Below are 27,699 nucleotides of genomic sequence, written 5' to 3'. Positions count from 1 at the left end.
GCCCCGCCGCCCCGCCGCGCCCCGCCGCCGCCCGCCACCATGTACCTGCACCCGGAGGCTGCCAGCGCAGGTGAGCCCCGCGCCGCCGGGGAGGGGGGGACGGACACACGCAGGACGCGGGGACACGCACCGGGGGTGGCCGACCGCTCGCCGCCCCCCCGGGGATCCGCCGTGGCCGCTGCCCGCTTCCCCCCGCGCCGCCCCGGGAGTTACGGTACTTTGGGGAGAAAGTCACCGCCGCCGCTGTCACCGCGCTGCGGAGCTGCCCGAGCCACCGGCACCCCCCGCCCGGCGACACCCCAACCCCCGCGGGCAGCATCCTGCTCCCCAGCCCCCCAAAAACGCGGGGCGAGCCCCAAATCCCGCCGGGCTCCGGCGCCCAGACAAACACCCAGCACATCCCCCCTCTCCTCAGCCTGCGGAGCCGCTGGAGCCCCGCGTCCCCCCCGGGACACCCCAAGCCCCGGGAGCAGCATCCCGCTCCCCAGACCCCCAGCAAACCCCCGGAGCCCCGGGCGAGCCCCAAATCCCGCCATCCAGAGCAGCCTCCAGCGCTCAGCACGTCCCTGCTCCTCACCTGCCGCCCCCTCCGTCCTTCTGGGGGTCCCCGTGCCCCGTCCTGCCGCACCTCCGGAATGACACCGGGACACGCGGGGGTGGGCGGCTGGGGAAGGGGCTTCCTCCGCCGCGGATTTGCTGAGCTCATGCTGGGAAGGCAGCAGTCGGCCCCGCACCGGGGAATCTGGGACGCTGGCGGGGACGTTTTGGGGGTGCCCGAGCCCGGTGCGGAGACACAGCGATGCTGCCGCCGGAGCGATGCGGCTCGGCGGGGCCTGGCCGCCGTGTCCCGGGGCCCGGGGAGCGGGAAGAAGGACGGCGTGTCCTGCGGTGGCGTGGGGACGTGCCGGCGGGGACAGCGGGCGCCGCCGGGCAGAGCTGCAGGTGCCAGGCCTGCGGGATCGGGCGGGCTGGGGCGCGCCACGCGCTGTCACCCGCGGCAGGTGACGGCGTCACCGCTGCCCGGCAGCCGGAGGCTCCGGCCGAGCCGCCTTCGAGGGGAACTTCGCGCCTGCCCGCGGGCCGAGCGCTCCCCCCGGCAGCGGCTCCATCCCGGGGCACCGCGACCCTGCAGGGATGCTCGGAGCGCGGCACGGCACGGCTTGGCCCAAGGTCACCCGGGGGGGTGGGTGGCACTGGGGGGACGCCAGCCTGTCCCCGCCGGCAGCAGCGTGACAGGGCTGCCCGTCCCTCCCGGTGCCCGAGATTTGCTCCTGCCTCGTTCCCCCTCCAAACTTTGCACCTGCCCCCGGTTTGTCCCCCTTGTCCCCGCCGGATTTCCCCGTCGTTGGCCGGTGGGCCACTGATGGCTGCTTGTGCCACGGCCAGCTCTGCTTGGCAGGCTGGAGGCCCCCAGGGCAGAGCTGGAGCTGCGGGATTTGGGGGGACAGAGCCCTCTCCCCAATTCCCGAATCCCGTGCTCCCGGCTGCTGGGGCTCACGTCACGTGGGAGTTTTCCCACGTCACCGGCGGCGGCTGTGCCGTGAGCCCGGAGCCGTGGGGTGCTGGGGGTGCTCACACCTGTGCAGGCGCCCTGCCGCTGCCTGCTTCCCGCCGCCTTCCCACCTTTCCCGCATTTTCCAGACGTGCTGCTGACGGGGTGCCGGGTGGTGCCTGATGGAGGTTGAGGGGGTGCTGTCATCTCACACCCCCGCAGGATTTGGGAAGAGCCAGCCAAGCCACATCCCGGGGTGAAGCAGTGCCTGTTGTGCCCCCAAAACGCTGCCCCAGGTGGCACCGGCCTCGTCCTCCTGGTGCCCTGCTCCGTGTCACCGTGCGGGGACAGCGGCTGCGCCCCCAGAGCTGGCTGCGTGTCATGGGGGGGAGAAGATGCCGGGAAATTCGGGAAACTTTGCTGCCCAGGGAAAGAGGGATCTGGGGAGCAGCCCGGAGGTGCTGCTGGGGCGGTTCTGGGGCTGGAGACGCCCGAGGGAGTCTGGTCTTGGCTGGCGAGGGGTGTTGGGAATTGGGATCAAGCTGAGGCGCTTCCCAAGGCATTTTTGGGGGGCCGCAGGGGGCTGTGCTGCTGGGGGACCCCCAAACCATGTGTCAGGGGTGCCGGGTCCAGGCGCCAGGCAGAGCTTGGGGCTGCCCGCAAAGGTGCCCTCTGTGCCACAGGGACAGGTCTCTGTGCTTTGGGGACACCGGACAGCTCCCTTGGCCCTGCCAGCCTCTCCCCACCCCATCCCTGTCCCCCTGCTGGCCCCAGCTGTCCCCTCCGGGTGACATTCGCACCCCCGAGCTCCATCTCAGCAGCGAGCCCGTGCCGGGGGCCCTGCTCCCCACGTCCCCATCTTTCCCGGCTGGAAGCGTTCCGAGCCGAGCCGCGCGGCGGCTGGAGGTGGTGAATCAATAACCAGGCAGCAGCTGCCTGTTTTCCCCCCGCACCGCCTCGGAGCGGGCGATGGAGCCCCTGGAGCTGGGAGCAGCTCCCGGGGATGGGAAGCAGAGCCGCGCTCCCAAAGGGGCCGGCGTAGGGCGAGCAGCGGGGCGGGGGCCGCCGAGGGGCTGCGGGCGGCATGAGGGAGCATGACACAGGGCGGGAAGGCAGACAAAGAGCGCGGGGATGGCCGCGCACGGGCCTGGCCGGGCACCTGCTGCAGCCGCGTCCCGCACGGAGCGGGAGCCCCCGACCCACCGGGACCCCCGTCCTGCGCCGCTCCGGGTCCCCTCCCAGCCAGCACCTCCGCTCCAGCCCGAGCCGGAGCCTCGGAGCATCCCCGCGGCCTCAGCCCGGCCCTTTGTCCCCCCGGCGGCTCCATCCCGCCTTCCCTGGCGGTGGGGGCTCCACGCGGATGCCGAGCCCCCCACGGTGGGCGTTCCTCGCTCCCACCAATTCCAGCCCTTCCAGTCTCCCCACGCCCGCGCTGGCGCGTCCCAGGACCCCCCTGAGCACAGCAAGGACAGGGATTGGGGGCTCCCGCCGGGCGGGGGGTCTGGCAGGGAGGTCTCGCTGATCCCCCCTGACTCCGAGGAGCAGGAGCGGAGCCGGAGGCGGCTTTTCCAGCGCCTGATCTCGCGGCTTTTCCGCCTGCCGAGGAAGGAGGGGGGAGCGGGGAATGAAGACAGATGCAGATAATATCGCTGCCACCCCCCGGCCCCCGGGGGCTCAGCTACAATATCCATTATGGATGGATCCGGAGAGGGAGCGGCTCCCGGAGAGCCGCCGGAGCGCGGGCATGATGGGCACAGCCCCAGCGTGGAGCAGGGCCCGGACCCCCCTGGCTGTGGCTGCCGGGGGGCTGGGGGTGTCTGTGGGGCCGGGCTGGGCTGGGGGGCGGCGGGCAGGGATGCGCCGAGCGGAGCATCCCCATCCCTGTGGGTGCCAGCGCTGTGGCTGTGGCACGGGAGGCTCCGCGCCCCGCTGCCAGCCCCGAGTGCCCCCCCAGCGCCCCGTCCCCTCCTGGCGTCCCCGGGCCTGGCTGCAGGAGGGAGAGGGTCACCTTGGGGGGAGTTAATGAGCTTTGAAGGGAAGCGGTCGCGCCGGCGGGGACGGAGCCGGCGCGGCGCGGAGGGACAGCGCAGCGCAGCAGCCCCGCTCCCGGCCCTGCGAGGGGGGCACGGCCCGCGGGAGGCAGCCCGGGGGGCTCCGGGTGTCCAGGGAAGGTGGGGTGAGCGGCTGTCCCGCTGCGGATGGGGCTGTGGGACACCGGTGGCTGCGGGGGGCGATGGGTCCTGTCCCCGCTCCACCAAGGAAGGCCATCCCTGCTGCCCCACGGATGACCCTGCCTGGGTGTCCCTGCAGGATGCAGCCCCGGGATCAGGCGCTCCTGGAGGATTTCCACCATCCCCACCCAGCCCGGGCACCTTCCCGTATCTGAGTCCCCAGTCCTCCCTCTGGGGCCTTCCTCGGCCCTTCATTCTCCTCCTCTGCCTCCTCCCTCCGAGCTGCGTTTCTCCATCTTTCCATGTGTTCCCCTCCAAGCCTCCTCTTCCTCTCCCAGCAGCACCAGCCCCCTGCTCTGAGGGCTGACCCCGAGCATCCCCCATCCCTGAACTCCCTGCGGGAATCCTGTCCCCACGGCGGCCTTGCTGTCACAGCCCGTGGGTCCCGGGTGACGGGACCGGGGGGCTCTGCCCGGGGGGGATCGGGGAGCTGGGGAGGCCAGCGGGGGCTCCTGGAGCCGGGATGGGCTGCGAGGAGCCTGCCCGCCCTTGTTCCCTGGGAGCCGCTGGCTCCGTGCCCTCCCTCTCTCCTGCTGTCACCCGAAGGGCTCGGCAGTGATGGAGAGCCCCGGGGCGAGAGGCTAAGTGGCGACGGCGCGGGAGCTGGCAGTGCCACTCGGGATGAGAGCCCAGCGCGTTCCTCCAGCGCCGGGAGAGGATCCTGCGCCAAGGGAAGGGGGGCTGGGGTCACTCCGGGCTGGGGAGCGATGCCCGAGGGCTCGGCTGGGAGCAGGGATGACGGGGAGCACCAGCCTGGCCAGGGGATGAGCGGCGTCCTCTCGGGAGCTGGGGCTGGGATGGGGATGGGGATGGGGATGGGGATGGGGATGAGGATGGGAATGGGGATGGGGATGGGGATGGGGATGGGGATGGGGATGGGGATGGGGATGGGGATGGGGATGGGGGTGGAAATGGATGCAAACCGCGGGATCAGAGGGGGCTCCGGGGTTCTGGGTACTCCTCAGGAAGAGAGGCTCGGTGGGCACCACGAGGCAGAGAAACCACACGGCTCTCCGGAAATCCTCGGCCAAAAATAGCCCGGCACCAGGGAAGGAGCGCCTTCCCTTGCCAAATTCTCCCTCCGTGTCCAGCTCCTGCTTGCTGTGGTCGCGGAGCAGGGACGGGTGGCATCAGGGCTGGAGGGGACACAGGAGGGACTCATCCATGCGCGGCAGCTGGCGGGGACAGGGGATGCCTGGGAGCATCTGGGCAGAGCTGTGCCGTGTTTTGGGTCGGCGTTCACCCGGCCCAGCCGCCCGTGGCGGGGCCGGTGTCGGTGGGCTCTGCCCCCCGAAGCCCCCCAGGACTGGCAGCTCGGCGTGGGGGAGGCAGAGCCGGCCGGATTGACAGCTCCGGGGGACGGACAGATGGCTGGATGGAGACGCAGATGTGTACGAGGGATGGACGGACGGACGGACGGACGGACGGACGGACGGACGGACGGACGGACGGACGGATGGATGGATGGATGGATGGATGGATGGATGGATGGATGGATGGATGGATGGATGGATGGAGAGATTGATGGAGAGATTGATGGATGTGTTGGAGAGGAGGACGCACGCATAGACAGACAGATGGGGAGCAGACGCCCGTTCCCGCCCAGAGCACGCCTGGGGCGCTGAGCTGCGGCACCGCTGCTCTCCCCCGAGGCTCATCCCGGGATCCTGCCGGGCAGCGGGATGGCCGTGGGGCTCCCGATGATCCCTCACTTCTCCAGAGCCGCCGGGAGCCCGTGGGCAGGTGGCACCGCCGGGCCCAGCTGGCCCAGCCCTCCCGCTCCTCCCCGTGACGCGCCAAGCCTGGCTCGCAGCATTCCCAAAATGCCCACCGGGCTGTTACCAGGCATGGCAGCACAGCCTCGTCCCCCTCCGTGCCCATCCCTTCTCCTGTCCCTGTGCCAAGGGCTCGGATCCCGCGTTCCTGCTGTGCCCGCGGGGGTCCGGGCCGGCTCCCCCCGCCCCGCGCCCGGGATCCTGCACAGGAGCGAGAGCTGCAAATTCACAGCTTTTCAGCTGCATCCTAAAAATAAGAGGTTTGGGAAATATCAAGCAAATGAGTGGGAGGATGAGCAGAGGAGGAATTAATGGCCTGGCGCCAGGCAGGCAGCATCTGGGGAGCCCCGTGGTGACAACGCGGCCACCTCGCTCGGTGCCGTGTGGCCCTGCAGCACGAGGGGCCGCTCCGACGCCGCGTTCCTGCCCCGTCCCTTCCCATCCCGGAGCTCCTCCCCGGCACCACCGTCCTCATCCTCCCCGGCACCACCATCCATCCCCATCCAGCTCGGCGTCACATCCCGCTCCGGCTCCGCAGCTCGCCACCACCACGATGGCGGTGGAATGTTGGGGAGGGGGCGGGGGGACGCGCTGCTCGCTTGGCACCTTCTCCCGCTGCCCTTTTCCCGGGAATGCACGCGTTTCCGCTGCCGGTTTGGCGGCTTGGCACATGGAGCCGTTTCTGCGTGTGGAGCTGCGGATGCCGGCTTTGATCACCGCTTGCAGGGAGCTCAGCGGGAGCCTGGCCTGGGGGGGCTCCCCACGGCTTTGATTTTCCCCCCCAGGGTGCTTGGCATCCATGGATCTCGCCGCTGGAACAGGGTGAGTGGGAGGATGCTCCAGGGCTGCAATGCTGAGCAGCAGCCAGGGACTGTCCACAAAAGCTGGGAATTTCGGGGTCTGGATCCAAAAATGTGGCCCTGAGAGCCTGGACAGGGCCATTCTCACTGGGACACCTGCAGGGAGGTCGGCTCCAGCCGTGGTGCCACAGGTGTGAGGCTTGTTCCAAAGCCTTTGCTCATCCAAAGCCTCTGGCACTCCATGGAGATTCCAGCCTCTCCATCCTGTGCAGGAGTCATTGTCTGGGAGAGCTGGAACCATCCCTGGATGTCCCTTGCAGGGGCTTTGCCTTCCCAGCCTTGCTCCAGGGCCGTGGGCTTCGGCTGGAGGTGATGGGGCTGAATCCTGGGATAGGCACAGGGAAACAGGGAAACAGGGAACCGGAGGGAAATGGATGGAGCTGCCCATGAGCCTGATGGGCCCCAGCAATGCCTGTCCTGGAGCTGAGCGTGCACAGCGCCACCAGCACCACAAAGCCACCACGGTGTCCAAGGCTGCTGGGATGCACAGGGACACCAGGATGCACAGGGACACCAAGATGTCAGGGACACCAGGATGCACAGGGATCCTGGGATGTGCAGGGACACTTGGATGTACGTTTCTACCAAGATGCACAGGATCACCAGGACTACCAGGATGTTTAGGGATCACCGGGATGCCCAGGGCCACCAGGATGCCCATGGCCACCAGGATGGACAGGGATGCTGGGATGTGTGGGATCACTGGGATGCCCATGGCCACCAAGATGCGCAGGGACACCAAGATGCCCATGGCCACCAGGATGCACAGGGATGCTGGGGTATGCAGGATCACTGGGATGCCCAAGGCCACCAAGATGCACAGGATCACCAGGATGCCCAGGGACACTGGGATGCCCAGGGCCACCAGGACGCACAGGGATGTTGGGATGTGCAGGATCACTGGGATGTCCAAGTCCACCAAGATGCACAGGATCACCAGGATGCACAGGGATGCTGAGATGTGTGGGATCACTGGGATACCCAAGACCACCAGGATGCACAGGGCCACCAGGATTTGCAGGATCACTGGGATGCCCAAGGCCACCAGGATTTGCAGGATCACTGGGATACCCAAGACCACCAGGATGCACAGGATCACCCGGATGCCCAGGGACACCAGGAAGCACAGGATCACCAGGATGCTCAGGATCACCAGGATGCCCAGGGCTACCAGGATGCCCAGTGACACTTCTGGGTGCCCCTGGAACGGGCTGTGCCGTGGCTCCCACACCCACCATTCCCGCACACGCCGGAGCTGAGCCGTGTGTGGGATCTGTCGGCGCTGGCAGCTCTTCCCAGCCCCGGGTGCATCTCACCCGCCGCTGGAGAGGGCTAATCCCTCTTGGATCTCCGCACCTCTCCTTGTGCCGGGGTCGGGTTTGAAGTGTTCCCTCGCATCCATAAAGGCCAGAGCTCGCTCGTGCTCCGGAGGCAGCTAATCCCGAGGCGGCAGGAGCTGCGGATGAAGGAGGATAGGCATGTGACGGCATCCCTGTCTCCCAAACATCCCCCATCTCCCACTCCGAACTGGCACTGTGAAGGGTGCAGGGGCTCCCTGCTTGTCCTGGATCTGCCATGGAGACCCTTCCCCCAAATCCAGAACTCTCTCCCCTGGCACAGAGACTCTCCCCTGACATGAGGACCCTCTGCCCGCATCCAGAGCCCTGTCCCCCTGGAACAGGGACCCTCCTCCCTGGCCCACGCAGCACAAATCCCACTCTGGAGAGCTGCAGCGCTAAGGAGGCAGGTAATCCCCTCATCAATACCGGCCTGGAAAAGTGGAATTATATCCCGTCAAGTGGCATTGAATCCTGATGAAAGAGCCGCAGGGATGTTCCACCCCCTTCCATCCCAGCCTCCGCAGCATCCCCTGCTCTGCCAGCACGTGGGACGGGATTGGGACCTCGATCCCTGCGAGGAGCGACGCCTGCTCTCCGCCTCCCGCCCCCCACTCGGGATGAGGCAGGACCAGCGAAGTCCCGCCGGGATTTGGGACACCACGGCCGCAGGGACCCCATGGCCGTGGACCCCCAGGTCCCTCCCAGCCGTCTCCGTGCTCCCGCCTGGATGCGCGCTGGCAGCCGCGGAGATTTATGGAGAGCGGCAGGGAAGGAGGGCCAGCGGCGGCGTAAACAAGCGGCGCGTTTCCACCTTGTCCCCGCTCCCGGGGCTGTGTCTCGGCGCCACGCAGCTCCCCGTGTCCCCCCTGGATCCCCCAGCCCCGGGGCATCCCGTGCTGCGCATCCCGCCCGGCACAGGGACCCCGCACCGCGCCCCGGGGCTGGGGACGCGCCAGGAGCTCCGAGCGGCTCCGAGTCTTTAATTAATGGAGCGCTAATTGCCTGGAAAACGAGTCATTGAAGTCATGCTGAGGGCGGCGCAGCCCGGGGCCCGGAATGGCTCCCCCCGCCCTGGGGATCCCACCGGGAAGGGCCGGACCCACCCCTGGTGCACAGGGACACCCCTGGAGCCCCCCAGGCGGGATCCCGCCCGTGAATCCATCGGGATCGCGGGGTGACGCCCGGTTCGGGGGGTGGTGGCACCTTGGCACGGGGAGCTTGGCCCCGGGACCCGGCGCTCGCTGATGTCCCTCCCCAGACACCGCGGTGCCTGCGCAGCGCCCACCCCTTCCCTCGCCTTCTCCTTTGATTCCCCCTCTCCAGATTAATTTGAGGATGAACCGGACCCCGCGGGAACCGAAGGATCTGTGGGAGCTCCGGGCTGAGCCCGAGGGGTCACGGCGCTCCCGGGCTGGAGCAGGGAGCACCAAGCGGCGGGGCAAGGAGAGCTGATCCCAATTCCCAGCCCGCCCAGTACGGCCCGGTGCCGACTGAACTGGCCGGGGTCGCATCCGAGGAGGGGCGCCCGGAGCTCTCCGGCCGTGCCCGCTGCTTCCCATTCCCCCGGCAGCTTATCCAGCCGGGGTTTATAAATGTTGGAAATTAAGGGCTGGTCCCAAATTCCCTCCTAGGCAACAGTTGCTATGTGAGTTTTATACACAGGCTCCTCGTGATCCGGGAGCGACGGAGGAGCTGCCTTTGGATGGAGAGAGCGCGGGTGCTGCAGGGGGGACCTGTCCCCAAAGCCACCCCCACCGCGTGCGCGAGGGATTGTCGCCAATGTCCCCTTCACGGCCACCGCCCCCTTTCCTGGTGGGATTCCAGCGGGGATGTGGGAGCTGCGGGCGCCTCGGCACGTGCCGGGGCCGATTCCCGAGCCCCGATCCCCCCTCCCGGTCCACTCTGACTCACCCCGGCCTCGGAGCCGCCGGGAATTTGCGTTACAATAACAAGGTCTGCGGGCGAATTAATTATTAACATTTATTGTTTAATATTTATACTGCAGCACCGCTGCTCCCGGCGCTGCTCCGGCCCCGCCAGCTGCGGCTCCCGCCACGGACAATCCCGTCCCGGCGGGCACGGCGGGAGGCGGAGCATCCACAGGGATGCTGTGCCGGGGGTCCTGCCCCGAGACAAAGCTGAGCCGGTCTGGGGTCCCACCGGACCCCCCCGAGCCGCCTCGGGTCCGTATTCCACCCACAGTGGCCATTCTGCTTGCTGGGAGATGGATGAGGTTGTTGGGTCCTTCCCACGTTTTTGGGGTCCCCGAGGTTGTCCCCAAGGCCAGGCTGGGAGGAGTGGGCCTGCGCTGCCATTTGGGATGAATCCGGGTGGGATTGGCCCACAGAGCAGCGGCCGCGGCCTTTGCGGGCGCTCCCGGGGTGCCAATGGGGATTGAAGCTCCAGCCTGAGCTCCCGGGAAGGGCTCAGGGCGCATTCCCACCAGGACACACTCGTCGGAAGCCAAAGGGATGGCCACCGTGATGGGACACTGCAGAATGAGTTGGAGCCTGTCGGATCACATTCCCTGTGCTTTCCCTCCCTGCGCCCCGGCAGGGACACCCCAGGATTCGGCTCTGACCCCCCCTTTGTGCTCTGCTCCCCCCAGGGACCCCCTCCCGCGACGTGCTCCTGGTCTCAGCCATCATCACCGTCAGCCTTAGCGTCACCATCGTCCTCTGCGGGATCTGCCAGTGGTGCCAGCGGAAAATGGTGAGTGTGGCCGCCCTCCCCGCCGCCCTGCCGGCATCCCGGGCGCCCCCCGAGCCAGGGGGCGATTCCCTGTTCCAGGGCAGCAGCAGCCAAGCGGAGGCAGCTCCCCGGAGCCGCCGGCTGCAGCTTTTATTTGGGCTTTTCCGGATGCGCTAATGAAATGTTTGGGCGAAAGTGTTTGTGTGGCACAAAGGGAAGTTTCCAAATATATGGATATATATTGGTGACGAGCCGGAACGAGCTGGCCCCTGTCCTGCTGGGCACGCTCCTGCCTGGAAAAGCCCCGTGGGAAGGCGGCCAGCCCTTGCCTGGCAGCGCCGGGCGCCGTGAGCCATCCGTGCCACCCGCTGGGCATCCCTCATCCCTCCCCGACCGCCACCGGGGCTTGGGACAGCGCTCCCGCCCTCCCGCATCCTTCCTCCTCCTCCTCCTCCTCCTCCTCTCCCGGGAGCAGGACGTGCTCGGCCACGTTTCCTTCGCCGTCGGAATCGAATCTGGGTCAAGCGCTGCGATGGCAGCGGCGCTTCCCGCCGGGGAGATGCCCACCCCCAGCCGTGGGAAGGCAGCATTCCCTTGGGAATGGCAGAGGGGCTCCGCAGGGCGGCGGGTGGGAAGGGCCCTTCCAGGTGCCACGCAGGGGATGGGGAGAGAGAGGATAAAGCACTGGAAAGCAGGAGGCTGGCGCTGGCAGAGGAACAAAGGAGTGTGAATTGGCCGGGAAGGCGCATCCCGAGCGGCCCTCGGGAGCGCCCGGAGCTGGAGCGGGATGAGGGAATGACGGCCAAGCCCACGCGGCCACCGCGGCCGTGTCCCCGGGAGCCCCGAGCCGCCGCAGCTGGGGACACGGATGAGCGCAGGACTGGGGGATGATTCCCTCTGGGATGGCCTGAGAGCATCCAGCGAGGTCAGGCAGCCCCAGTGCCTCCCGGTGGGATTAGCCCAGGGGCATCCAAGGAGGTCCAGGTGTTCCTCTACAGCTCCTGGCAGGATCAGCCCTCGGGCATCCAAGGAGATCCAACAGCTCCTGGCAGGATTAGCCAATGTGAATCCAAGGAGGTCCAGGTGTGTTTCCCTGCAGCTCCTGGCAAGATTAGCCCTTGGGCATCCAAGGAGATCCAACATCCCTGCAGCTCCCGGCAGGATTAGCCCTTGGGAATCCAAGGAGGTCCAGGTGTGTTTCCCTGCAGCTCCTGGCAGGATTAGCCCTTGGCTGCCCAAGGACACCGTGCTGAGGGTCCAGGTGTCCCAGCAAGCCAAGGTGATGGCTCCATGTGGATCTGAAGAGGCTGGGAAGAAGGAGAAAGGAGAAACATTCCCGTTCCATGGGCAGGCAGGGCCAGGCCTGCCTCCTGAGGTCCAGGACAGTGGGATGCAAGGGCTGGTTCTCCACCTCATCCTGCTCCAGCAACTATTCCCATCCCACCTCATCCACCTGGCCCTGCATGGAGCATCCTCGCTCCCAATTGTTGGATAATTGGCATTAATTGCAGTGCTTGGAACCTGCCGGAGTGCCCTGATTACCAGCCCCAGTTTGGAGCCAGCTCCAGCTTCATTATCCTATGGCAGCACTTCCCTGGCGCTGGGAAAGGTGAACTCAATTAATTCAGGCCCAATTAGGCCTAAAATTATCCACTCCTTCCCAGTGAGGCCCTGGAATGGGATGCTGGCAGCTGTGGCCTTGCTGTCCTTGGGGTGAGGCAGGGCACGAGACCCCAGGGACCAAGGGATGGAGCCTTTGGGAATTTTGCTGCCTGGATTGCTGGGATGGAGCCTGGATACCATAGGGGAAAGGGCAAAATCCAGGTCAAATTCTCTAGGTGGTGGCAGCTCCCATCTTCCACTGGGATATTCCAGGGGTCCTCTGTGACCCCCTTAACCCCCTCTCCTCTCTCTTCCACAGGGAAAGCGTTACAAGACTTCCCTGGAGACTGTGGGAACTCCGGATTCCAGCCGAGGCCGCAGCGAGAAGAAAACCATCAAGTAGGTGCCAGAAATGGGGGGGGAGAGGAAGGACAGAGGTGGCCATCCCTTCTCCCAGTGGGAGAGGAGCTCCCTCCAGGGGAGACTGGGAGAGCTGGTGGGTGTCTCCAGCATCCCCGTGTGTCCCACTGAGCCGTGGAGTCACGGGAACGTCGGTGTGGGTGTCCCCAGGGACGCTCTGGGCCTGGGTGTGGATTCTGAGCTCTGCCCGGCGGGGCTGGAGCAGCTCTGCATTCCCTGGGCATTCCATGGAGAAAGGAGAGCCCAGCTGGGGCATCCCACAGTGCTGGCTGGGGAGTGAGGTGGAGGCTGGAAGCTGAGGGTGTTCTCCTGGGCATCCCAGATCCAGCACTGCCTCTCCACACGCTCCGCAGGCCTCCAGGAGGAGGGAGCTGGACCACCAGGAGGGAAAAAGCTCCTGCCTGGAATAAGCCTATGGAAAACTTCCTCCCATGGCTGGCCTGGGTGTTGTCAGGGTGCAGGGGCACCTGGATGGCTGCTCCCAGCCAACCAGGATGAGCTGGGAATGGAGGGGAAGGGGCATCCCACCTCGTGACATGGCATGGGCAGCTTTCCCAAACTCCACATTTCATACAGCTGGGATCCACCCGGAGCTGCAGCTGGGCACTGGAGACTTTTCCAGTCTCCCAGCACCAGCAGGAGCTGCTGGGCCCCCCAGCCCCTGGAACACAGCTCCAGTGGCTTCCCAGAGCCAGGAGAACCAGATTCTGTGCTGGCAGCAGGCTGGTTCCATGGGAAGGATCTGCAAGGGAAGGGATCCACAAGGAAAGGGATCCCCAAGGGAAGGGATCCAGAAGGATCTGGAAGGGAAGGGATCCCCAAGAGAAGGGATCCCCAAGAGAAGGGATCCACAAGGGAAGGGATCCACAAGGGAAGGGATCCGTAAGGATCTGAAAGGAAAGGGATCTGGAAGAGAAGGGATCCCCAAGAGAAGCGATCCCCAAGAGAAGGGATCCACAAGGGAAGGGATCCACAAAGGAAGGGATCCACAAGAGAGGGGATCCACAAGGGAAGGGATCCCCAGGGTAAGGGATCCACAAGGGAAGGGATCCACAAGGGTCCCCAGCGCGCAGCACTGTCAGGGTTAACCGCGCGCTTCCAGGAGCTGGCTGCAGAGCAGGCGAGGACACACGGACACGCGTGCCGAGGGCGCACGGACACACATCTGGGAATGCCGTGCAGGCTCCGCGCTCGCCGACGCCTCCGTCACCCCCCACATCCTTCTCTCCTTCCCAGCCGGTGGAGCCGCCCGCTCCTGTCTCTCCGCAGCTCTTTCCCTCCTTCCGTCCTTCCTTCCATCCATCCTTCTGTCCGTGCCCGTGTGTGTGTGTGTGCGTGTGTTGGTGTCCGAGGGGTGGGCTCCCCGTCTCTCTCCGCAGGATCCTGGCGCTCCGGGGGCGGAGGGCTGCTTTCCCTTCTCTCTCGCAGGAATTCAGCTTCTCTCTCTTGTATTTCCCTTTTCTTTCTCCCCCGGAACCCGGCCGCTGTAGCGATCTAGACAGAGACTTTTGGAATAACAATGACAACACAGTGCAGCAGAAATGGAGCTCCTACCCTCCCAAGGAGTTTATCCTAAACATTTCTCCTTACGCTCCGTACGGTGATCCGCGCCTTTCCCTCAAGTGAGTCTCTCCTTACCGAGTTTGCTCCGTGTAGTGAGTATATGGGCAGCACCCACTCGCCTTCCTTTCCCTCCTCCTCCTTCTCCTCCTCCTCTCGCTCCCGGGCTCCCCGCACGCCACCCCATGGGCCGTCCCATGGAGACGAGCAACCCCTCCTTCCCGCATTCCCGGGGCCGGCCGGGATCTCCCTCCAGGACGGGGTTGCGCGTTGGGGGCACCCCCTCGGTGCGGGGACGGGTCCCCCCGGGGCTGGGCTGCCGGCGAGCGGGACCCTCCCCCGCCCCTCTCCCTCCTCCGCCCTTTCTCTTGGATGTTTTGCCGAGGCCCCCCGCGCATCCCGCGGCCAGGATCCCCCCCTTTTTTATTTGCAGTGCTGATGTCTCTCTTTCTCTCTCTGTCTGTCTGTCCGTCTCTTGTCCGTCTGCCCCCTCCGGCTCTGTCGCCCTCCCCTCATTCCCCGACGGCTCCCCACGTCCATCCGTGTGTCCGTCCGGCTCCTTTCGTGTCTGTCTGGGGGGGTCCGGCCGCCGGCCCGGCCCAGTGGCTCTCTGTTATCAGGGGCCAAACTGACGGCGTCGGCCGCCGCAGGGCTGTCCGGGGACCGCGACGGCCGGCCCGGGGACAAGCAGCGGCTCGGCGAGGATGGAATGAGGAGCAGCGTGTCCGCCCACAGCGAGCCCGGAGCTGGAAAGGCGGCACGGGGCCGCTGGCACACGGTGCAGAGCCACTTGGCCGCAGGGAAGCTCAGCCTGTCCAAGTGAGTGAGCACGGCACGGTCCGGCACGGCACGGCCAGGACCGGCGGGCCCGGGGCCCGCTCCCCGCTGCGGATGCGCTTGGATTGGGGACACCGACGGGTCCCCGGGGCCGCCAAAGGGTCCCCAGGACCACCGTGCCGAGGGAGAGGAGGCGTTTCCCGCTCTCCCAGCGGTGTTGGGCTCAGGGGCAGCCGGGCAGGAGCGGCACCTTTGGGCGCTGTCCCGGCGCTGAGGGTGGCCCTGCCCAATCCCGGTGGGAAGCGGCTCAGCATTCCCAGCTCGGCTCCTCAGGGCAGGCAGCGCCACCTCGGTGGTGTCCCAAAGGCAGGAGGAGCCGTCCCGTGCTCCCATCCCTCAGGGACAATCAGGGACAGTGTGTGACATCTTCCCCCCCTCCGTGCGCTCCCTTGGCCCCCGGCACAGCCACCGGACCCGGCGCCGGCACCGCCACCTGATGCCGAGAAAAGTTGGGGAAAGTCCGGAACTTTAGGGATTTAGGGAAAATCCGAGCTCTGCCGGGCTCTGCGGGGCTCCAGGCCGGGGTGGGGGTCTCGGCGGGACCCTTCACTGCTGGCAGCGCCGTGCCTCTGGCGGGGGGTGCCGGCTGTGGCTCCGTCCGGCGTTCGCGGTCCCTGCTCCGCTTCTCCGCACTGGGCTGCGGCAGCCGGGGGGTCCCGGGCGCTCGGTGACGCCGCCCGTTCGGCTGAGGCTGCTGCGCTCCAGTGGGGCGCTGGGAAGCAGGAGGGACGGAAAGGCGAGGAAAAGCGGGAGCGGCGCAGCCTCCAGCCCGCTGGGAACCCGGACAGACGGACGGGACGGAGCAAGGCGACAAGGGCAGGGTTTAGGGGACGCGGCGGAGCGCCCCGTTCTCCAGCATCCCCCTGGCGCAGCGCCGCCGGGGTCGGGGTGCCCGGGGGTCCGTGCCGAGGGTCGGGCGGTGCCGGTGCCGGGGGATCCGTGCGGGCACGGGCACGGGCAGGGCGCGGCGCCGCCTGGCACGGCGCTGGAGGAACTCGCGCCTCCAGCTGGCGCGGGGCCGACAGGAGCCAGATTTAGTTTCCTGTGACTGAGAGGTTGTAAATTGAACTAATTTAGGATTCGATAGGAAAACGAAAGGAGGTCGGCGGCAGTGCGGAGGGGGGGAGCGGCAGCGTCCGGGCAGTGCCTTTGGCCCCGGCCGCGGGGCTCCGTCCATCCCAGCTCTCCGCTCCTCTCCACTCTCCCTTCCCTCCTCTCTCTCTCTTTCTCCCACCTTTCGCTCCTTCTTCACCTCCTTTTTTTTTTTTTTGTTTTTTTTTTTTTGAGCTGTCTATCCCTCCCTGCTCCTCCTCTCCCCGCTGCTGGCCCTGCACGATGGCACCGCTTCGGGACGGGGACAGGGTCGGGGGCTGCCGCTCCAGGCCACACCTCGGTGCCGGGCAGTGGTCCCGGGAGGATTTTCCTCCCCTGATCTCGTGGCCTCGAGCTTCCCAGGCTGCCGTGGGCGATCCGGCGCGGCTGCATGGGCTGCGCCACGCATGAGCTGCATGGCCAGCGCCGCTTCCTTGGGGCATCCCCTGCTCTCTGCGCTCCGCCGCCCACACGAAGCCCGTGCGCCTCGGGCTCTGCGTCCCACCAGAGCTGCGTCCGTACCCCCCAACCCCGTGATCTCCCGCCCCGGTTGGAGCCTGGCTTGGCCCTGGGTTCGCCTCGCTGCAATGTCACCACCCCGGGGGTTCGGCGATGCGGACTCCCCCTTCCCGCAGCGCCCAGCACGGAGGGGCAGGGCCGCCGAGCCCCCGCGGCGCTGGGCTGGGCTGGGCTGGGCTGGGAGGGACCGGGGCGCTGGGATGGGCTGGCTGGCAGCACGTGAGCGGGCGCCACGGGATTTGCCTCCCCGCAGCAGCCTCATTATCCCGCAGAGCAGGTCGGCCGGCGTGCTGGGCAGGCGCCGGCGGAGCGGCGGCCGCGGGAGCGGGTGGGCATCCGGCCCTGGCGAGCCCCCCGGGAGGCGGGATGGCGGCGGCCCGAGCCCCCCGCGCCGCCGGCAGGGCCGAGCCGCGGGCGAGAGGCGGAGGATCCGGGCGCTGCCCCCGCTGGCTCCCGCCGGAGCGCTCCCTGCGCTGGGGCATCTTCTCTCTAACTCTCTTCTTTTCCTTCCTCCAATTTTGCCCCTTCACCTTCTTCTCCTTTCTCTCCTCTCCTCTACCCTTCCTCTCCCTAAGTTTCGAGGACTCCACCCTGTCCACAGCCACTACCCTTGAGTATATCCCCACCTCAGCAGGCGATCCCAAATTCCAGAGGCCCCGCACGCTCGTGCGCCAGCAAAGTCTGCAGCAGCCCCTGAGCCAGCACCAGCGCGCCAACCACAGCCAGCCCACCACCAGCCAGAGCCTGGGCCACCTGCAGGCCCACAGCGGCTCCCCCGCCGCCGCCGCCAACTCCCGGGGCTCCCGCGGCGGCGGCCCGGCGCGCCAGGGCACGGCCGCCGGCTCCAAGACACGGATGGCCGGGGGCAGGAGCCGCTCCAACCCCGGCAGCTGGGACCACGTGGTGGGGCAAATCCGCAACCGCGGCTTGGACATGAAGTCCTTCCTGTAAGTGTGCGCTCGCCATCACTGCCCTCTGCGTTCTCCTCTCCGCCCCCGTCCATTCCTCTCTCCATCCCTTCCCCTCCTCTGCTCTCTCTGCTCCATCACTCTCCATCACCGCTCTGTCCTCCTGCTCTTTTGGCCTCTCCACCCCTCTCTCCATCGCTCTCCTCCGCTCCTTTGCTCTCTCCATTGCCTCTCCATCCCTCTCTCCTCTACTCCTTCCTTCTGCCCATCCCTCTCTCCTATGCTCCTCTACTTGCCCCGGCGCGGCCGCTCATCTGTCACCCCCTTGGGGACACGCTGCCCCTGGCCTTTGGGAAGGTCCATGTCCCCCCCGGCTCACGGGGAGCTCAGGGAAGAGCTCGTGCCCTTCCCCAATGAGCTTTGCCACGTCCCTGGCCATTCCCTTCCATCCCCAGGGACGGCCACAGCGAGGTCCCCAGGGAGTGACGTTGTCCCCGGTTGTCACGGTGCGGGTGGCGCAGTCTCCCGTGCCGGGTGACCGTGAGTTGGGCCCCGATGTCATTCCCAGCCAGAGGAGCTGTGGGATCTCTAATCCTCCTTAACCCCATCTCCTCCATCGGCGCTGGATTTCCAGCATCAAACCCCGGGCACTAATCCGAGTCTCGTGTTGTCACCGTGTCTCGGCACATGACATTGTCCCTCCTCTGCAGAGCTGGGCCCTCCGGCTCCATCTTCCCTTGGATTCTCCAGCTCCTGCCCGGCCGCTGTTTGCCCCCTGGCACCCTGGAAAAAGGAATGCTGAGGTCCCAGCTTTGCTTCCTGCAGGCTGGTGGCACTTGGAGGGGATGCAGGAGTGACCCTGCCCTCCATGAGCTGACACTTCCCGCACCAGGATTAGATGAGAGACACAAGTTTGGGTGCCCATCCCACCCCGTCCCGCTCTGGTGAGCGGGTTGAACCTTCCTCCAGGCACCCTCGGGTGCGCTGCCCACCATCCCCTCTCCCCTCTCCCAGGTCCCTCCCAGCTCCATTTCCCGGCTTCCCGGTGTGGAGCTGCGGCTCTCCAGCCATCCCGAGGGTCACGTTCTCCCTGTTTACCCAGCGCCCGTGCTGGTTCCAGCCTGACTCGGCGGAGAGGGAACAGCAGCCGCAGAGCCCAGACGTGCCGAGTCAGCGCCGCTTCCCAGCGGAGGAGCCGCTGTCATTCCCCACCGCCTCTCTCCCCATCCATCGATTTTTCTTTCGCTCTTTCACCCCGCTCACCCTCCCCGGCGCCGCGGCGTAAATGCAGTGACAGACCCGAAGAGGTCAAAGAGCCTGGCCACGGCACCGCCAATCCCTTCCTCCATGGAATGATGCTGGCACCTCACTCCTGTCACGCTCTCCCTCATTCCTCCAGGCATCTTTTCCCCCCCTTTCATCAGGATTTTGGCACCCTCCCTGCCCGGACCGGCGGAGGAGAGGGACAGCGCGGGTATCCACGCCTGCCGGGCTCCCTGGAGCCTTTCTCCCCACAGCCCTGCGCGCCCATCCCGGCACCGCCACCCCGCAGGAGCCGGCGGGGACAGCCGGGGTCCCCTGGCCGCCGGGGGTCCGTGGGGTGCCGCCGGCTCCTGCCGGTTCCCCGCCTGACGCTGTGTTCTCCTCTCTCTTTCTCTCTCTCTCCCGCTGCCGGCGGGGCCGCCCGGGCAGGGAAGGCCGGATGGTGGTGCTATCCCTGGTTCTGGGACTCTCAGAGCAAGATGACTTTGCCAATATTCCCGACCTGCAACCCGCTGGGACGCAGCCGAACCAGGCGAACGCTCAGGGGGACAAGAGGTATGAGCGAGGACGAGGCCAGTCCCGCAGGAGGAGGAGACGAGGGCCTCACCCAGGGTGGAGGAGGAGGAGGAGGAGGAGGCTGGCCTCGTGGAGCGCGAAGGTTGGAGCGGCACAGGGTGGCCCAGCGGGCACCGGGACGTCTGAGCTCTCCCCGGCACCGGCACCCGCGGTTCTGCCTCTGGAGCGGCGGCACCGAGAGGACCCCCATCCTTTCCTCCTCCCTCCTCCCTCCTCCCTCCCCTCCTGCCCTTCCCGGCCCTGGCTGCATGCGGGGAGGGGGGCGGGGGACACGCTCAGGGACAGGGGGGCACGGGGAGCGCCCCCGAGCGATGCCGCATGGGCTGAGCCGCGTTCCATCCCGACACGCTGCTGCCGCCTCCATCCCGGCGGGATGGGCAGCTCCCCGGGGACCCGGGGACGCCGCTGCGGTGGCGGGGGGGCACAGCGAGCGCCACGGGTCGGCAGGATGCCGTACCCCCGTTCTGCTCCGGCACGGCACGGCCCCTCGCCTCCGGCTGCTCCCGCATTCCCGGCGCGCCGCAGGCTCGGCAGCGCATCCAGCCCCGGCGCCGGCGCCCGGCCGCGGCCACGGCGCTGGCTGGCAGAGGCAGAGGGTCCGTGCGCCGCCGGGAGCGGGTGCTCATCCCCTCCGGAGCGGGGAGGAGGTGTGAAGCCGGCGGGCGCTGCCTCCCCGTGTGCTCGGCGTGCGGATGAACTGGCACCGTTCTCGCCCGCCGACTATTTTTACCCTGCTCCGCTTGGTTTCGCTCCATCTTTTAGCACTTCCCTCCCCGGCGTCGCGCTGCGCAGCCGGTCCCCGCCGGGAGCACCGGCAGCCCGTGCCGAGGGGACGGGGACGGGGGACACGGCGGGTGGGTGGCTGTGCCGCAAGACCCCGCTCCTGCTCCCCGCTTGCCGCAGCTCCCTGCTCCCAAACCCATCCCAGCACATGCATGGCGCTACCCGCTCCATCCCTCCCGCTCCTCGTTCCCTGGACTCCGCAGGATCGGCCGGCGGAGGGGACGCGCTCCGGCAGCCTCGGCGCTCTCCCGCCCCCCGACGCTGCCGACCACCCGCTCTTCTTCCTCAAAACATCTCCTCCATCCCTGTTTCGCAGCTTCTTCCTTCCAGCCCGTCCCCGGCGGCTCCAGCCTCGGCGTGTCTCCTGTCCCGGCGACTCCGTCTGTCCGTCCACCCGTCCCGCTCCTCTCTCCCATTCCCTCCCGGCAGGCCGGCGCTGGACGACGCTGCTCCTCCTTTCTTTTGCTCTCTCCCGCTCTCTCTCCCGCTATCCGTGACCTCCGCCGGCATTCCCGGCTCCACCGGCGCCTCCTCGCTCAGCGGCCGCGCCGCCGGCTCCTCCACCTTCATTTTCCCTGGTTTTAACCTGATTTTGCCTCCCCAGCTGCCTCGGCCTCTCCGGTCCTTCCTGGGTGCCATCCCGTGTGTGCGTGTGGGTGTCCCCATCGCCCCCCCTCCATGTCCCCTCCCCGTGTGTGTCTGCGTGTGCTTGGCGTGGTGGCGCGTGTCCGTGGCATGTTGTGGCTTCCCGTGTGTCCCTGCGCCTCTCGGTCCGTCTGGTGGTTTGTCACCGTGTCCCAGCTCGGACAGGAGCCGTGGCGGGGGTGGTGGGAGCATCCCGGGCTGCCTGTGCCCTCCGCCACGCGCCTGTGTCCCGTTGTCCCCGTGCCTCGTGGCAGCGTGGCCTCGGCGCATTCCCGCCTGTCTCCATCGCTGCTCTGTCCGTCTGCCTCCCGCCGCCCCCGGCTGCCCACCCTGCCCGGCGCTGTGGCCGGGAGCCACCGACTGTGGGGACAGCCAGGACAGTGATCCCAGGGCTGTGAAGCGGGGCAGGGGCAGCGAGCCCACGTGGAGCACCCGTGGGTGCCTGGCACCCACCGGGACAGCAGGGTGTTGGTGTGTGAGGAGCAGCCAGAGCTGTGGGTGCTGTGGGGACCGCGCTGTGCCTGCCATCGCCGTGGGACGTGGCCAGGGGACCCGCTGGCGCGCCCCAGAGGTGCCAGGCCACCAGCTGGCGCTGGGACAGGGCCGGGACGCTGGCGGGCTGCAGCCACCGCGTGTCCCGGCAGCGTCCGTCGCTGGCTCAGTGCCCGCTGCAGGGGGCGCCCGGGAAGCCCCTCGCTGTCTCGCCCCCGGCTCCCGGCCCCTCTCCTCCAAGGCCTCTCTTCCCGCAGGTTGCCGGCCGCCGGGAAGGCTGGGAACGCGGCACCGGCACCGGGGCAGCCGCCGCACGATGAGTCCGACCGCAAGACGGAGCCGCACTCCTCCGTCTCCGACCTGGTCAACTCCCTGACCAGCGAGATGCTCATGGTGGGTGGGTGGGGTGCGCTGGGTTTGGCGGTCTCCACGCTCGGTGTCCAACCCTCCCGGCTCCTCCCCGCGCCATCCGCAAGCGCTCCGGCACGTCCCCGCCCGCTGTGCCGAGTCCCCGTCGGCCGAGCCGAGGCGGCGCGGACGCGTCCCCCGGGCTGGCACGGGGGAGCGAGCGGTGCCGGACACGTGAGGGATGCGCTGTCAGGAGGAATTTGGCTAATTGGAGCTCCCGTTCCGCGGGACGAGTGGCGCCGAGCCAGCAGCCGTCGGAAGCGGTGGGGGCTGCGGGAAGCCGGGCAGAGGCTGATGTCCCCTGACAGCTGCCGGGGCTGGGGTCTGGGGGACGGGGCTCGGGCCCCCGCCTGTCCCCGGCGCTGCGCTCACCCCCCTCCTCTGCCCCCCTCCCGCAGCTCTCCCCGGGCTCCGAGGATGACGAGGGCCACGAGGGCGTCAGCCGGGAGAACCTGGGCCGCATCCAGTTCAGCGTCGGCTACAACTTCCAGGAGTCCACCCTGACCGTGAAGATCATGAAGGCGCAGGAGCTGCCGGCCAAGGACTTCAGCGGCACCAGCGACCCCTTCGTCAAGATCTACCTGCTCCCCGACAAGAAGCACAAGCTGGAGACCAAGGTCAAGAGGAAGAACCTCAACCCGCACTGGAATGAGACCTTCCTCTTCGAAGGTATGGATTGGGATGGGTTGGAGGGGATCAGGGTGGGAGCGAAGCCTCATGAGACCGTCCTGGTGGCTGGTGGTGATGCGATGGGTTGGCCAAGCCGCTGAGGCCAGGCTGGATGTGCATCCCATAAGGGGGATGTAGGGGAAGGTTTGGAAGGTTCCGTGCCCCCGTGGATAGGTGCAGGTGTGGGAATTAATGTGGCAGCAGCTCCTTGTGCCATGGGCTGTTCCCTGTCCTCTGCCTGGTGCCAGGCTCTCGCCACCAGCACAGGAAGGGTGGAGCAGTGCTGGAACTGCTGCTCCTCATCTCCTTTGGCTTTTCCACCTGTGCCACAGGGTTCCCCTACGAGAAGGTGGTGCAGCGGGTGCTGTACCTCCAGGTCCTGGACTACGACCGCTTCAGCCGCAATGATCCCATTGGAGAGGTGTCCATCCCGCTCAACAAGGTGGACCTGACCCAGATGCAGACCTTCTGGAAGGACCTGAAGCCCTGCAGTGATGGCAGTGTAAGGCCCTGGATGCCCCCTCATCCCCCTGGGGAGGGGAGGTGACTCCCTGCCCCTGCAGTGTCCCAAGAGGAACATCCCCCATCACAACAGGGATATTTTATCCTTCAACATCTGACGGAGATTTTTCTCTTCCCAAATTTTATATTAAGTAGCCCAAAGTCTCATTTTGGGTCAAATCAAACTGTTTCAGGTAGACCTAAAATGAAAGTTTTTTCCTTCTCCTGCCTCCAGCAAGACCAGAAAATGTCCCACAGGGGGCGGCCCCATTTCCTCCTGTCCTGCCCTGATTTTCTGTGCCTTCCCAAACCCCAGCCTTGGGCTGCATGGGTGGGGGTCCCGTGCCAGCACCAGCTCCCACAGAGGAGCTCTGGGGGGCGTGGGTGTCCTCAGGGAACACGTATGTCCTGCAGGGAAGCCGTGGGGAGCTGCTGCTGTCGCTGTGCTACAATCCCTCAGCCAATTCCATCGTGGTGAACATCATCAAGGCAAGGAACCTCAAAGCCATGGACATCGGGGGCACCTCAGGTACGGCACGGGCTGGCCCCGATCCCGGGCAGCATTCCCTGGCTCCCATCCGGGGCTGAGAGCGGCTCCTCTCCCGCCAGATCCCTACGTGAAGGTGTGGCTGATGTACAAGGACAAGCGGGTGGAGAAGAAGAAGACGGTGGTGATGAAGAGGTGCCTGAACCCCGTCTTCAACGAGTCCTTCGCCTTCGACATCCCCACGGAGCGGCTGCGCGAGACCACCATCGTCATCACCGTCATGGACAAGGACAGGCTGAGCCGCAATGACGTCATCGGCAAGGTGGGTGACACGCCCGAGGGACACCCAGGTGGGAACTGGGGACAGCCAGGCCCAGAGCTGCCAGCACCTGGTGCCATCTCCAGTGGGGAGCACGGTGGGAACCCCTCGTGCTGGGTGTCACAGCCACAGAGGTTCGGAGCTCTTCCAGAAAGGCAGGGATGGAGGGATGGAGCATGAGGAGACACACTGGGATGGATCCCACCCCCTGGGATTACTCCCGGGGATGGGAGCGGTGGAGTTATCCATGAAATCACCCAGCTCATCGTTAGCACAACGATGACAAACGAGCGCCATAATCCCCATCCATGATCCCCAAACGCCGCGCTGGGGTCGGGACAACTCAGCAGTGGGGATAAATCCATTAAATAAATCCCTGGATCAGCGCTGCGGGCTGCCGAGCAGGGGAGGAGGCGGCAACGTCCCCAGTGTGGGCACATCCAAGAGCCTGATTCCAGGGATGGACAGGCAGTGGCCACGATATCCCGCTCTCCCTTAAAACCCCGCCGTGGCCTGAGGCTCGCTAATCACTTTTGATCGCATAATTAGCAGCGAGCCCGGCTCCATCCCGGCTCTCCGCGCTGATCCGCGGAGCGGTGGCACCGGCTCCCCGAGGTGGCAGCAGCAGCAGCAGCAGCGAGAGCTGGCACACGCACTTTTCCGCGGTGCCATATGGAAAACTGAGGGATAAAAATAGCGCGGCCCCGTGCCGAGCCCGGAAAAGCGGGGCTGGAGCAGTTTGGGGGTGAAGGCGTCAGCGCCAGGCAGCGGGATGGGTGGGCATGGAGAGGCCGCGGGGGCTCCAGGGATGCGTTTCCCGCAGATTTACCTGTCCTGGAAGAGCGGTCCCGGCGAGGTGAAGCACTGGAAGGACATGATCGCCCGCCCGCGGCAGGCGGTGGCACAGTGGCACCAGCTGAAGGCCTGAGCGCCCCCGCACCGCGGGCTCGGGGTCCCCCTTGCCAGCCCCCGGCCCCTTCCCGCGGCGCTCCCGGCCCGGGACCGGCGGGACAGCGGCCTGGCTGGCGGGAACCCCGCGGGAGGACGGGGACGGAGCCCCCCGAGCCCCGGGTTCGCCTCTCCCTGGGGCGCGGGGTGCGGAGCCGCCCCCAGCCCAGCCCCGGCCGAGGAGGTGCCAGAAGCGATGTCCCCCCATCCCTATTCCCACCACCGGGCAGGACTTCTGCGAGTGCTTCCAGCCCCGCTCCCGGAGCCCCTCGGCCCCTCCCCGGCCTCGCCCCCCGCCCCATTTCAGGGGGTCAGGCTGCGGGTGCAAGAGGGACCCTCCTCCCTCCCCTTTCAGCTCCATAGAACCTCTCGGAGCCGCCAGCGGAGCCACGGAGCCCCCCTGCCCCAGCTCGTCCCCCCGCGCCCCCACGCCGAGGGGAGGGGACAGCCCCTTTTCCTGGGATCGGAAGCCATGACACAGTTCCTTATCCAAAGCGGGCTCCTTCGTGCACTGCCTTCAGCCGGGTTCGATGCTTTACCTCCGTCTCGCGTTTCGGCGGGAGCGGCGGGTCCCCAAGCCGCCCTGGGGACCCCGGTCCTGCCCTCCCGCCCAGCCCGGGCTGGAAGGGGCCCCTCGGGGGAATGCAGAGCTCCACAGGGTCCCCTTCCAGCCGGGCTGCTCCGGGCGCCGGGGCTGCCCGGGAGCTCCGTGCCCACCCCTGGGGATAAAGGGTGGAGCGAGCGCTGTTGTCCCCATCGAGGGCAGGTGACATTCCCCGGGCTGGTGGCATTCCTTGGGACAGCCAGCCTGGCAGGATCAGTGCCAGCAGCAGCATCCCCACGGAGCCCTGGGATGCACACGCCAGACCCCTTCCCACTCCACTCCCTGGGACCCCCAAAAACAGGGACAGACCCACCTGGGAGCCCCCACAGCGGTGACAAGGGGGTCGGTGGTGGCTCTCCGTGGCAGACACCAGATCATCCTCAGTCTTCCTGCTCCCCCCGTGGCAACTTTGGCTCCCAGCAGCTCCCACAGCCCCAATTTAGACGATTTTGGACAATCTGGAGAGAAGTCATAATACTGCTATTACAGTAATAACAACGCTTTTAGGGACATTTGTATTTTTGTCATATTCTCTCTTTTTTTAACATAAAAGAAGAGACTTACATGCCTGGGGAAGAGGTGGCAGGGCCAGGGCTGTGCCAAGCCGGGTGCCCCCCACGGCCCCTCGGGCACCCCGCTTTTCCAGGCTGGATTCCTCGTCCGCGGTCGGGCTCCCCGGGGGTTTGTGTGTTCATTTTTAACTCTAGAGCTCGTAGCCGTGATCTTGTTCAGGTTCTCTCTTCTTCATGTGACGGTAACATCCAACTGGTGTGTAAAATAAAGAAAAACAGGACAAAAAAAAAAAATTAAAAAAAATGAAAAAAAAAAGATAAAAAATCCAATAAAGAGCCCAGCCCGGCCTGGCTGGGGAGCGGCTGGAGCGGGGGGTGCCCGGCTGGCGATGCCAAGGATGGGGCGCACGGGTCGGGGTGCCTCCTTTGAAGAATCCTATTTTTGGGGAGTGGGGCCCCTCGTTTTCTGGAGGCAGCCCCTGCTCTCAGTAATAAAGGACAGTCAGTAACTGCCAGCGTGAGTCATCTGTGGGATGGGAGGAATGCAGGGGGTGGATCCTGGGGTGGGAATGGGGGCACCACACATGGCTGAGCACCACAGTGGTGTTGGGGGGGCATCCCCCCGGCACTGAGCATGCCCCCCAGCGTTATCCCTCCTAGTCTTGAGCATTCCCACAGTATTATCCCCCCCATCACTGAGTATCCCCACAAAACTCTGGGATCCTGCTAGGATTGAGATCCCCATGGGGGAGTCAGAAACAACACTGACCCCCGCAGCCTGCTTGGAGCCAAGTGAGTTCCCATCCCATCCAGGTCTGGGCTGAACTCCTTGGCATGGGATAGGGAGTGGAATGTGGCTCCGAAGGGAAGGAAGAGGCAGGGAACCATATCCTGTGTCCTGGTGCCATGGAAAAGGCATTGGTGGCTGTTAAATAATTCACAGATTGCTGGTCTTAAATAAATAAATGAAACTCCAAACGCAGGGATGGCAGGAGGGCCATTCATGTCCTCCCTGCACAGGATAAGATCCCTCTGGATCCACCCTTCAGGCCCTGGGATACAATGTTGGAGGTGGCAGCAGGGGACAACGCTGTCCCCTTGCCACCTGCATCCCTGTGAGAGGAGGTGGCTGCTGCCTACCCACCAGCTGAGCCAAATCTGGGAATTTTGGCATTCCCAAACTGCCAATGGCATCGGTGCCACCGATCCTGGCTCTGCCTGGGCTCTTACACCAACGCCGGGCTCCTTTTATCCTCCCAAAGCTTTGGAAGCGCAGCGATCCGCGCGCTCCTGTTGCACGGATCGGCAGCGATTGCCGGTGCCGGTGCCTGGTGCTGGCAGGCAGCGGGAGCAGATGGAAATAGCAGCGTGATCCCAGCTGCGGAGAGGCCACAAACCGTCGCACGCGGGGCCGGGCGAGGAGGCAGGGATATATATAGGGACAGACGTATGGATGATGCACTGCCGGCAGCGGGGACTCGCCGGTGCCAGCGGCCCCAAAATACTCGAGCGGAGCCGGAATCTGTCACCACCGTCGTCACCGGTGCCTGCATCCCGACCGGCTCCTTGGGAAAAGCCGGGTGGTGAGAAAAGGCTGCAGACAGGGAGGACCCCCCTATCCCAGGTGTCAGAGCTCCTGGATGTGATCTCAGCCATGGGGACGGGCTGGTGTCATCCAGAGCCACCTGCATCCCAATTCCTGCCGAATGGGTGGGCTGGCAGGGATCTGCATGGAGCTGCTGGCATCAGATCTTGCCTGCATCAGGGGCTTGGAATGCTGAGGGTCTCTGGCTGGGTCAGCAGCCTCGGGATCATGGATAATTCCTTGCTAATTATCAGCAGTGCCTCCCCAGACAAAGCAGCATCACCCTGGATCAATGGCATGAAGGGCTGGGAGACACCCAGAATTCCAGGAGTGTGTTCCTGGGATGTTGTGGGATCCTGGGATACTCTGCCCTACAGTGATGGCTACCTGGGTGGGAAAAGGGATTGACAGCCTGCACCTATTGGGAAGACCTCATTCAAAGGACCACCTGCTAAGCCCCTGAAATTACCCCGGAGGAGCTGGCACCGACAGCTCCTGCAGATCCTGCAGCTGAGGAAGTTCCACGTGTCCAAAATAGCCTGTAGTGGGTCCTGCTGTGGGATGGGAAGTGGAGGGAAAC

The 27,699-nt window shown here is 66.3% G+C and overlaps 1 protein-coding gene across 4 annotated transcripts; it reads left to right on the top strand.

Annotated features, from left to right (window-relative positions):
- On the top strand, positions 1-26,047 carry SYT7 (synaptotagmin 7). Of its 4 annotated transcripts, XM_063158308.1 has the most exons (13): positions 1-70; positions 10,307-10,410; positions 12,311-12,390; positions 13,902-14,033; positions 14,575-14,790; positions 16,995-17,366; positions 19,020-19,145; positions 21,344-21,479; positions 21,893-22,163; positions 22,496-22,665; positions 23,079-23,193; positions 23,274-23,473; positions 24,294-26,047. In XM_063158308.1, the coding sequence occupies exons 1-13, from the start codon at positions 40-42 to the stop codon at positions 24,396-24,398; spliced, it is 2,058 nt and encodes a 685-aa protein (XP_063014378.1). In that variant the 5' UTR covers positions 1-39; the 3' UTR covers positions 24,399-26,047. The 4 variants fall into 4 exon arrangements, with proteins under 4 accessions (XP_063014378.1, XP_063014379.1, XP_063014380.1 ...); XM_063158309.1 differs by lacking the exon at positions 14,575-14,790; XM_063158310.1 differs by lacking the exons at positions 16,995-17,366; positions 19,020-19,145.
- Positions 26,048-27,699: the final 1,652 nt, after the last annotated feature.

Source organism: Melospiza melodia, chromosome 6 (genome assembly GCF_035770615.1).
Source record: "Melospiza melodia melodia isolate bMelMel2 chromosome 6, bMelMel2.pri, whole genome shotgun sequence".
Lineage (NCBI taxonomy): Eukaryota > Metazoa > Chordata > Aves > Passeriformes > Passerellidae > Melospiza > Melospiza melodia.
The sequence above is the reverse complement of the archived record's forward strand: the minus strand, read 5'-3'. Positions and strand labels throughout refer to the sequence as shown.

Coding starts and splice junctions, on each gene's coding strand:
- SYT7 (XM_063158308.1), top strand. CDS start 40: ATGTACCTGCACCCGGAGGCTGCCAGCGCAG. Junction 10,411..12,310: donor AGTGGTGCCAGCGGAAAATG/GTGAGTGTGGCC, acceptor TCTCTTCCACAG/GGAAAGCGTTACAAGACTTC. Junction 19,146..21,343: donor AACGCTCAGGGGGACAAGAG/GTATGAGCGAGG, acceptor CTCTTCCCGCAG/GTTGCCGGCCGCCGGGAAGG.